Genomic DNA, 12,049 nt, shown 5'->3' with positions numbered 1-12,049 from the left:
AACTGGACCATTAAAACCATCCCTTTAAAACTGGACCATGGCTATACCATGTTTTATACCTTTAAACATACAACTGGACCATTAAAACCATCCCTTTAAAACTGGACCATAGCTATACCATGTTTTATACCTTTAAACATACAACTGGACCATTAAAACCATCCCTTTAAAACTGGACCATGGCTATACCATGTTTTATACCTTTAAACATACAACTGGACCATTAAAACCATCCCTTTAAAACTGGACCATGGCTATACCATGTTTTATACCTTTAAACATACAACTGGACCATTAAAACCATCCCTTTAAAACTGGACCATAGCTATACCATGTTTTATACCTTTAAACATACAACTGGACCATTAAAACCATCCCTTTAAAACTGGACCATAGCTATACCATGTTTTATACCTTTAAACATACAACTGGACCATTAAAACCATCCCTTTAAAACTGGACCATGGCTATACCATGTTTTATACCTTTAAACATACAACTGGACCATTAAAACCATCCCTTTAAAACTGGACCATAGCTATACCATGTTTTATACCTTTAAACATACAACTGGACCATTAAAACCATCCCTTTAAAACTGGACCATAGCTATACCATGTTTTATACCTTTAAACATACAACTGGACCATTAAAACCATCCCTTTAAAACTGGACCATGGCTATACCATGTTTTATACCTTTAAACATACAACTGGACCATTAAAACCATCCCTTTAAAACTGGACCATGGCTATACCATGTTTTATACCTTTAAACATACAACTGGACCATTAAAACCATCCCTTTAAAACTGGACCATAGCTATACCATGTTTTATACCTTTAAACATACAACTGGACCATTAAAACCATCCCTTTAAAACTGGACCATAGCTATACCATGTTTTATACCTTTAAACATACAACTGGACCATTAAAACCATCCCTTTAAAACTGGACCATAGCTATACCATGTTTTATACCTTTAAACATACAACTGGACCATTAAAACCATCCCTTTAAAACTGGACCATAGCTATACCATGTTTTATACCTTTAAACATACAACTGGACCATTAAAACCATCCCTTTAAAACTGGACCATGGCTATACCATGTTTTATACCTTTAAACATACAACTGGACCATTAAAACCATCCCTTTAAAACTGGACCATAGCTATACCATGTTTTATACCTTTAAACATACAACTGGACCATTAAAACCATCCCTTTAAAACTGGACCATGGCTATACCATGTTTTATACCTTTAAACATACAACTGGACCATTAAAACCATCCCTTTAAAACTGGACCATAGCTATACCATGTTTTATACCTTTAAACATACAACTGGACCATTAAAACCATCCCTTTAAAACTGGACCATGGCTATACCATGTTTTATACCTTTAAACATACAACTGGACCATTAAAACCATCCCTTTAAAACTGGACCATGGCTATACCATGTTTTATACCTTTAAACATACAACTGGACCATTAAAACCATCCCTTTAAAACTGGACCATGGCTATACCATGTTTTATACCTTTAAACATACAACTGGACCATTAAAACCATCCCTTTAAAACTGGACCATGGCTATACCATGTTTTATACCTTTAAACATACAACTACTTTTATTAAAGCTCCTTTAAGACAGAGAGACAGTTTACATTTAATCCCCCCTCACCCCCTTCCCTCCCTCCCTAAAACAGTTATGTATGTAATGGAAAATTATTCATGACAATACTGGACGTTTTCTTTCATGCTACAATGTCCTCTGATGCATAGCTCGGAACCAAAGGTCCAAACAAAACAATGTCCTCTGGTGCATAGCTCGGAACCAAAGGTCCAAACAAAACAATGTCCTCTGATGCATAGCTCGGAACCAAAGGTCCAAACAAAACAATGTCCTCTGATGCATAGCTCGGAACCAAAGGTCCAAACAAAACAATGTCCTCTGATGCATAGCTCGGAACCAAAGGTCCAAACAAAACAATGTCCTCTGGTGCATAGCTCGGAACCAAAGGTCCAAACAAAACAATGTCCTCTGGTGCATAGCTCGGAACCAAAGGTCCAAACAAAACAATGTCCTCTGGTGCATAGCTCGGAACCAAAGGTCCAAACAAAACAATGTCCTCTGATGCATAGCTCGGAACCAAAGGTCCAAACAAAACAATGCGTGTTTGTGTTTTTGTATGAATGGCTGTTTTCTCCATTTCTTAAGTACTACTTCCTATTGAAGTCATACGGAAGTCATTCTGTACATGAGATGAGAGTTCTACAAATCGGTGGTTGAACAATGGATGAGTCCAGCAACAGTGTCCACGAGAACGCTCCAGACAGTTCAGTAGCTTCATGATACAGTATATACTCTTGATTCAAAATACACCCACTGCCTCGGGCTTAGGTCAAACTGTAGAAGATCAACTGTGTGTGGGTGTGGTGTCTGAGGAGAAGCCTCTCTAAATGTGTCCTTGGAGCCAGAGAGAACAGTATAATAACATGATTTAATAGCAGCTGTATCCTGAACAGAGCCTGTATTCAGCCATTGAAGTTGATTGCAATACATGTAAGTACTCATGTTTAGGTGCCCAGTACTCTGCAATACTTTGAAGACAATATTCTATAAGAGGTGCCAGTACTCAATCAGGAGAAGATCTGACTATCTACACAATTAACATATCATTGTACCCATTGGTCAAAAGATGCGTTAATATTCAGTGAACTACCTTTGACCAGATCCTTATATGGGCCTTGATAAAAACATACTGGAGGGTTTCAATTTGGATAAAGAACATGTTCTTCTTCTCAATTACTTACAGACAGTCTGGAGTGGTCTCCCCCCCCCCCAACAGGAAATAGACCAACATCAATCTTGAATCTATCACAGTTTTTATATTATATTATTTTATATTATTCTCATCTTTTTATGATCTTTAAGTAGGTAAATCAATTCAACCATTAGCTACCAAAACAACATATTAAAGTATCTATACTCTAAACATTACATTGAGTAAAAGTGAAACATTTCTTGATGAAACAACAACTCTTGTCCTTTCCTGAGAAATCATTAACACAGGTTTAGTTTCTCATACAAACAAACTAAATAAGGCAAGTATAGATTGTCATTAGCGTCTTTTGAAGTAGCTCTCTGTTTTAGACATTAACAAGATGGCGTAGTCGCCTGCAATCTTGGTCGTCTTGTGTGGAATAATGACAACACCCTTCAAAATGGCCGTCTCGTATGTAGCAATGACAACATCCTTCAAAATGGCCGTCTCGTATGTAGCAATGACAACATCCTTCAAAATGGCCGTCTCGTATGTAGCAATGACAACATCCTTCAAAATGGCCGTCTTGTATGTAGCAATGACAACATCCTTCAAAATGGCCGTCTCATATGTAGCAATGACAACATCCTTCAAAAGGGCCGTCGTATGTATCAATGACAACATCTTTCAAAATGGCCGTCTCGTATGTAGCAATGACATCTTTCAAAATGGCCGTCTCGTATGTAGCAATGAAAACATCCTTCAAAATGGTCGTCTCGGGGGACATGATGAAGAACTCTATAATATTGCACAATCACATGAACCAGGAGCTCCAATCAGGAAAAGTTTGTTTTTTTGTGTTCTAAGGCAGTGTTTCTCAACCGTTTTCTCAACAGGGACTGGCAAGCTTTGGTCCTTCCTTCCTTTCTTACATAAAAATCAATAACACTTAAGAATAGTTCTCAGGTCAGTCAGTAACATCAACGTCCCAGAGATTGGTCAAGTATTCACGGACTAGTCAGTGGTTGAGAAACACTGTTAAACTTCTATCCACGTTAATGGATAACTACCCTATACAACCAGGCTCACTGAGTCTTGTCCCTGGTCCATTTGATAATAGTCTCAGGCGAGCGATAGAGGAAGATGAGTTTAGCGTACATGTCTTCCTCCAGGTCCAGCTCTCCCGTCTCTCGGACCAGGAAGATGTCAGTGCAGAGCTTCAGGATGCGGTCCACGTTGGGCAGCTCCTCGAACATGATGGTGTGGGAGACACCGCTGAAGAACTCACGGACAAACTTACCGATGACTAGCACCACGGAGGCGTACAGACCCATGATCCTGGAGGGAAAGATCCATACATACTTAGTTAATGTAGTTATGTCCATTATACACAGCACAGTACAGAGTATACATTTTCTTATTCAAAATTCTATGGGTATTTTACTAACTATCTATGTTGGAGTAAGTATCTCTACTTGCACATCATCATCTGCGCATCAATCACTCCCGTGTTTAACTGCTATATTGTAATTATTTCGCCACTATTGGCCTATTTATTGCCTTACCTCCCAATTCTTACTACATTTGCACACACTGTACATTGATTTTTCTATTGTGTTATTGACTGTACGTTTGTTTATTCCATGTTTAACTCTGTGTGTGCTGTTTTTGTCGCACTGCTTTTCTTTATCTTGGCCAGGTCGCAGTTGTAAATGAGAACTTGTTCTCAACTAGCCTACCTGGATAAATAAAGGTGAAATATATATATTTTTTTTAATTGACTGGTACACCTGCACTACAGGGCCTGTCTGCTATGTGATGGGATGGACACAAGCTACTGCCTGGTTAGCGGATGGCTTACAGGAGCCGATTGATGGGATGGACACAAGCTACTGCCTGGTTAGCGGATGGCTTACAGGAGCCGATTGATGGGATGGACACAAGCTACTGCCTGGTTAGCGGATGGCTTACAGGAGCCGATTGATGGGATGGACACAAGCTACTGCCTGGTTAGCGGATGGCTTACAGGAGCCGATTGATGGGATGGACACAAGCTACCCCCTGGTTAGCGGATGGCTTACAGAAGCCGATTGATGGGATGGACACAAGCTACTGCCTGGTTAGCGGATGGCTTACAGGAGCCGATTGATGGGATGGACACAAGCTACTGCCTGGTTAGCGGATGGCTTACAGGAGCCGATTGATGGGATGGACACAAGCTACTGCCTGGTTAGCGGATGGCTTACAGGAGCCGATTGATGGGATGGACACAAGCTACTGCCTGGTTAGCGGATGGCTTACAGGAGCCGATTGATGGGATGGACACAAGCTACTGCCTGGTTAGCGGATGGCTTACAGGAGCCGATTGATGGGATGGACACAAGCTACTGCCTGGTTAGCGGATGGCTTACAGGAGCCGATACTTTCATGAGATCAAATTAAATACTTGTGTGACGTGATGCTATATTATGCCATTCCATGCTACTGTCCTGTTCTGTTTTTTTGTTGTCTACTCACCCGTATCCAGCCAGGAAACCCAGACTAGGAGGGCTGACCTGGTCACTGAAGACATAGAGCTCCAGCCCAGCGTCGTACAGGTGCTTGGGCCTACGAACGCTGATCTGTCCCGGATCTGTCTGGTTCACGATCCACCACTCCTGGACCTCTGCTGAGTCGTTATGGGAACGTTCCAACGCCAAAGTGATGCTCATGTACACCTTCTCTGGAATTGAATAGAATGAAATATAATATAATATAACAAAATAGAATCCAATAAAATAAAATATTGTTTTTAATGGTCATATACACCTCTGAATGAATAGGATGAAATATAATATAATAAAATGACATCTTGTATTTGATGCTCTAGAGGAGGAGGAGCAGAATTAGCATTTTTTTGTTGTTGTTCGGATTTTTTGTTGTTGTTGTGGAAAGGTTTTGGCGTCAAAAGAATATGATTGACAACAAACGCAGTAACACAACACGATAACACAGTAAATTGATTGACAACAAAAAAAAACACCACGATCATGATATTCAGCTATAAAGATAGACTGTCCTGTTTTTAATGTCTTGTATATTTGACTAGTGTAAACATGTATTGAGGTGGTGTCTCAGTTGGTAAAGCATGGAGCTTGCAACACTAGGGGGACCCATATAAAGAATGTATACACCCACGACTGTAAGACGCTCTGGATAAGAGTGTCTGCTTAAATGACTAAAATGTAAACAGGGGAGGGGGGGGCTCGGCTCCCCTAAATGCAACAATAGTCCAACTTTGAGGGGTCTCTAAATAATGCTAATTTAATCTTTCTTCTATATTTTTTTATTCATCCGTTATTTCACCAGGTAAGTTGACTGAGAACACGTTCTCATTTACAGCAACGACCTGGGGAATAGTTACAGGGGAGAGGAGAGGGATGAATGAGCCAATTGTAAACTGGGGATTATTAGGTGACCGTGATGGTTTGAGGGCCAGATTGGGAACTTAGCCAGGACACCGGGGTCAACACCCCTACTCTTACAATAAGAGCCATGGGATCTTTAATGACCTCAGACAGTCAGGACACCCGTTTAACGTCCCGTCCGAAAGATGGCACCCGACACAGGGTATTTGTTTACAATGCAGTGGTACATGTGAAAATAAAAGCCTCCAGATGAAAGGAACACCCCCATCTCTCTGTCATGGTTTAATCCATGTATTTCTATATGACACGCTGTCCATTCAGTAGAGATGAAGTTGAGCTCCTTTATGCATCCAATTTCGTTTTGACTTCCTCATTTTCTCCATTTGTTCGCCGTGCGTCCTTGATTTAAATAAAATGGCCTTTATTCCAAAGCATTAGATTGAACGTTTTGTTGTGTAGTTGAGCCCACGATGTCACGTTCTGACCATCGTTCGTATGTGTTTTCCTTGTTTTAGTGTTGGTCAGGACGTGAGCTGGGTGGGCATTCTATGTTCTGTGTCTGGTTTGGGTATTTCTATTCGGCCTAGTATGGTTCTCAATCAGTGGCAGGTGTCATTAGTTGTCTCTGATTGAGAATCATACTTAGGTAGCCTGGGTTTCACTGTGTGTTTGTGGGTGATTGTTCCTGTCTCTGTGTTTGCACCAGATAGGACTGTTTAGGTTTTCGCACGTTTATTGTTTATTCATGTGTAGTGTCTTTATAAATTAAACATGAATAACCACCACGCTGCATTTTGGTCCGCCTCTCTTTCACCAGAAGAAAACTGTTACACACGAGTGGATAACTCATGACATTCCATGTCAAGATGTACACATTCTGTAATTGACAGCGGTCCTGTCAAGCCTTCCTCAAGACAAACAGACCACTCTTCCCAACATCCTGTTACGAACCGAAATGGTCGGGTGAATGTCATACACATTGTCGTCCTAGTCTAGTAGGTTCACTGCGTGTTGACTGTGTGTTAGGTTGACCATTAAGGCACATTGTCGTCTAGTAGGTTCACTGTGTGTTGACTGTATATTGACTGTGTGTTAGGTTGACCATCATGTTATAAGGCACATTGTTGTCTAGTCTAGTAGGTTCACTGTGTGTTGACTGTGTGTTGACTGTGTGTTGACTGCGTGTTGACTATGTGTTGACTGTGTGTTAGGTTGACCATCATGTTATAAGGCACATTGTTGTCTAGTCTAGTAGGTTCACTGTGTGTTGACTGTGTGTTGAGGTGACCATCATGTTTTAAGGCACATTGTTGTCTAGTCTAGTAGGTTGACTGCGTGGTTCATCACGTTTTTCCGGGACAGTTTTAGCCCCATTTGAGGTGTCCTGACTTTTCAGGCTACAAAAAAGTTACATTTGTCAGCAAGACGCATCAGTCAATATAGACCTAATCAATATAGACCTAATCGATATAGACCTAATCGATATAGACCTACTCAATATAGACCTAATCGATATAGACCTACTCAATATAGACCTACTCAATATAGACCTAATCGATATAGACCTACTCGATATAGACCTAATCGATATAGACCTACTCAATATAGACCTAATCGATATAGACCTACTCAATATAGAACTAATCGATATAGACCTACTCGATATAGACCTAATCGATATAGACCTAATCGATATAGACCTACTGAATATAGACCTACTCAATAGCTGAATGTCACTAGGAACACTTCAGGTGTTTTGTAACAGATGTCTATTTACATGCACAAGTACACATGCAGTTTGGATGCTGGAATTATTTTGGACGAACATGCAGGTAGCCTGCTTTTTGCAGTGATTTGTTTAGACAATCATATGAAAATATCACGACTGGTTGTGTTCACGTCACATTGAAAGGTAATGCATGTTTACAGTTTAAATGGCATCTTTATTCTTGGACTCCCAAGCACGTGCCCTCAATAGAGATCCCCCCCCCCCCACACACAAATATCTCGGCACACGGTGTTTAAATGCTGCTTTACCTTTATACAGTTGTTCTATTGGCTTGGCCTCGGAGTCACTAGGGGCTCGGAGGTACCGCGGGAAGACGTGCTTTATCACCCTGGTAACAGAAGAACACAACAGGCTGTTTGTTACTAACAACCGTTATGACATAGAGAAATATGTCAGATTAAGTTTATAAAGCTAGAATACTTATGACATCCATTTTGGGATTTATAAATAAATGATATACACTGAGTACACAACACATTAAGAACACCTGCTCTTTCCATGACGTAGACTGACCAGGTGAATCCAGGTGAAAGCTGTGATCCCTTATTGATGTCACTTGTTCAATCCACTTCAATCAGTGTAGATGAAGGGGAGGAGACCAGTTATAGAAGGACTTTTAAGCCTTGAGACAATTGAGACATGGATTGTGTATCTGTGCCATTCAGAGGATGAATGGGCAAGACAAAATATTGAAGTGCCTTTGAGCAGGGTAGGTTGCTGTGTTTATCAAGAATGGTCCAACACCTAGCCAACTTTACACAACTGTGGGAAGCATTGGAGTCAACATGGGCCAGCATCCCTGTGGAATGCTTAAGACACCTTGTAGAGTCCTGACGAACTGAGGCTGTTCTGAGGAAAAAGCTGTAAAACTTCAATTAATAGCCTGGGCCTTTATTTGTGTAAATCACTGAACAGGCGCTTATTAATCTTGGCACACCGATCCCTTTAGCGGGATCATTTTCGTCAACATCCGGTGAATTGCAGAGCGCCAAATTCAAATTACTAAAAATATTTAATTTTCATGAAATCATAAGTGCAATATACCAAAACACAGTTTAGCTTGTTGTTAATCCACTTAACGTGTCAGATTTCAAAAAAGCTTTACGGTGAAATCAAACCATGCGATTATGTGAGGACAGCTCTCAGCAGACAAAACATTACAAACAGCTAGGAGCAAAGTAGATTGGTCACGAAAGTCAGAAAAGCAATACAATTAATCTCTTACCTTTGATGATCTTCGTATGTTTGCACTCACGAGACTACCAGTTACACAATACATTTTCGTTTTGTTCAATAAAGATTCTCTTTATATCCAAAAACCTCCATTTGATTGGCGCGTTTTGTTTAGTAATCCACAGGCTCTTTCGGTCATGACGGGCAGATGAAAATTACAAATAGTATCCGTAAAGTTCGTGGAAACATGTCAAACGTTTTTTTATAATCAATCCCCAGGTTGTTTTTACAATAAATAATCGATAATATTTCAACCGGACGGTAGCCTTTTCAATAGGAGAGAGAGAGAGAAAAGGTCTCGCTCCAGTGGCTCTCGCATGCACAAATCTGGGGACACCTAGCTATCCACTGACGCGATGTGAACATTCTCGCTAATTTTTCAGAATAAAAGCCTGAAACTATGTCTAAAGACTGCTCACACCTTGTGGAAGCCATAGGGAAAGGAATCTGGTTGATATCCCTGTAAATGGAGGATAGGCTTGCAATGGAAAAGAGACGTATCAGCACTTCCTGGTTGGATTTTCCCCAGGTTTTCGCCTGCAATATCAGTTCTGTTATACTCACAGACAATATTTTGACAGTTTTGGAAACTTTAGAGTGTTTTCTATTCTAATCTGCTAATTATATGCATATTCTCGCTTCTGAGCCTGAGAAATAGGCAGTTTACTTTGGGCACGTTTTTCATCCAAACATCAAAATACTGCCCCCTAGTCTCAAGAGGTTTTAAAGACAGGCTTCTATTTGAGCCAGTCGTCTATTTCCTTAATGCACACAGCTTTTGCTCATTTGCTCATAGTTAATTGTTTAATTCCAGCATTTACTTTCTGCAATTTAATCAATTTCCTGCACTAACCTGTTATCATTTACACACAGTAACCAGGTTTCCATCCAACCTTTTTTGCGAGTAGAGTAGGTTGGACACAAAATGTCACAACAGGCCTGATGGAAACAGCAATTTTTTCTGTAAACTTTCCAAATGTCGACAAGATAACATACGCTAGACAAGGTGAGATCTTTTTGTGTCAGTAAAATTAATTATGTGAGAAATGGCGGAGGAAACGCTTTTATGTGCAAATATTGATATAATCACCATCATATCGTGGTCCTCCCACTATGACTCTGGATTGCATGCAGCTTATTAGATGAAATATGTTACACTATTACACACAAAAGCATGTGGACTGGAAGCAACGTCAGCACAATAACTGTTTGTTGGGGTTTACATGGCTCACCGCTATTGGACTCTGGAGCAGTGGAAAGCTGTTCTCTGGCGTGATGAATCACGCTTCACCATCTGGCAGTATGACGGACGAATCTGGGTTTGGCGGATGCCATGAGAATACTACCTGGTCGAATGCATAGCGCCAACTGTACAGTTTGGTGGAGGAGGAATAATGGTCTAAGACTGTTTTTCAGTGAAGGGAAATCTAAACTATTTCTGAGTTTTGTGTCGTGCCTGGCGGTTGAAGTATGATTTTCATGTGTTTGTTTGATGGGGTGCTGTCCTCAGATAATAGCATGGTTTGCTTTCGCCGTAAAGCCTTTTTGAAATCTGACACTGTGGCTGGATTAACAAGAAGTTCATCTTTAAACCGATGTACAACACTTGTATGTTTTATTAATTATTATTATGAGTATTTGTGTATTTGAATTTGGCGCACTGCTATTTCACTGGGTGTTGTCAAATCAAGCCCATTAACGGGATTGGCGCGCGAAGGGATCACTATAAGGAATTTGAAATGATTTATACTTGTATATTTAAAACCAAATACTTTTAGACTTTTATTCAAGTAGTATTTTACTGGGTGACTTTAATTTTTACTTGAGTCATTTTCTTTTAAGGTATCTTTCCTTATACTTGAGTATGACAATTGGGTACTTTTTCCACCACTGAATGTAACAAATCAAACAATTCATGGTAATTAATGGTAAATAGTTCATTTAGACCTGGCATCAAAGTGAAACAAACGTTTATTTGCTAAAATGTGTGCCATTGCCTGTCTAAAAGGAACATAATGCTTTTTTAGACTCAGTGTTGAAGTTGTATGGTATAAATGCCTCATTAAGGCTATGGCAGAATACAGAATACTCTTCCGTTCCAAGATCCACCAAACGATATAGGCTTTTCCTTTCGGGCTAAGGATTTTTATGTATGTTTATAACATGTTTTAGCTCGATTCTGAACTTAGTTTGACCAGTTTAGTCGACATATAATATGTAATTTTGAAGTTTTGATGCGCAACCCATAGAATTTTGGGTGCATTTCAGCCGAAATTAGTCTCGTTTGATAACCCAAAGACACACATTTGAAAGGCAAACGCTGGTTTTGGTAAGTATGACTTCTTCCACGACTTCTGATCGAACAACGGCAAAGGTAAGGGAATATTTATGTGGTTATTATGTGTTTCTGTGGACTCCGAAATAGCGGAGCCATATTGCTAATCTATGAGCGCCGTCTCATATTATTGACAAGTGAACGAATTCTGTAACGTTAAAAATAAATGTAACACAGCTGTTTTATTAAGAAGAAGTGTATCTTTCTAACTATATGTAGAACATGTATATTTAGTCAACGTTTATGATGTGTATTTCTGTTATCTGGCAGAGTTATCATAATTTCTCCGGACATTCTAGTAGCATTTTTTGAACATGACGTTCAATGTAAACAGTGATTTATGGATATAAATTGCATATTATTGAAAAAAACATAAATGTACTGTATAACATGTCCTATTCCTGTCGTCTGATGAAGATTTTCAAAAGGTTAGTGAATTATTTTTCTTTTAATCCTGCTTTTATGATTGCATCTATTGTTCTACAAATATGGCTATGTAAATTAGCC

At 39.7% G+C, this 12,049-nt stretch overlaps 1 protein-coding gene across 1 annotated transcript in view; it reads right to left on the bottom strand.

Moving 5' to 3' along the window:
- Positions 1-3,087: 3,087 nt before the first annotated feature.
- The window catches only part of LOC109884233 (piezo-type mechanosensitive ion channel component 2-like), a 243,994-nt gene continuing 235,032 nt past the window's right edge, over positions 3,088-12,049 (bottom strand). The window contains exons 55-57 of the mRNA XM_031806768.1: positions 8,223-8,302; positions 5,296-5,500; positions 3,088-4,116 (exon numbers count right to left, since the gene is read on the bottom strand). Of these exons, the coding sequence (XP_031662628.1) occupies positions 3,864-4,116; positions 5,296-5,500; positions 8,223-8,302 (538 nt within the window). The 3' untranslated portion in view covers positions 3,088-3,863. The remainder of the gene's footprint in view (positions 4,117-5,295; positions 5,501-8,222; positions 8,303-12,049) is intronic.

Source organism: Oncorhynchus kisutch, linkage group LG27 (genome assembly GCF_002021735.2).
Source record: "Oncorhynchus kisutch isolate 150728-3 linkage group LG27, Okis_V2, whole genome shotgun sequence".
Classification (NCBI taxonomy): Eukaryota; Metazoa; Chordata; class Actinopteri; order Salmoniformes; family Salmonidae; genus Oncorhynchus; species Oncorhynchus kisutch.
The sequence above is the reverse complement of the archived record's forward strand: the minus strand, read 5'-3'. Positions and strand labels throughout refer to the sequence as shown.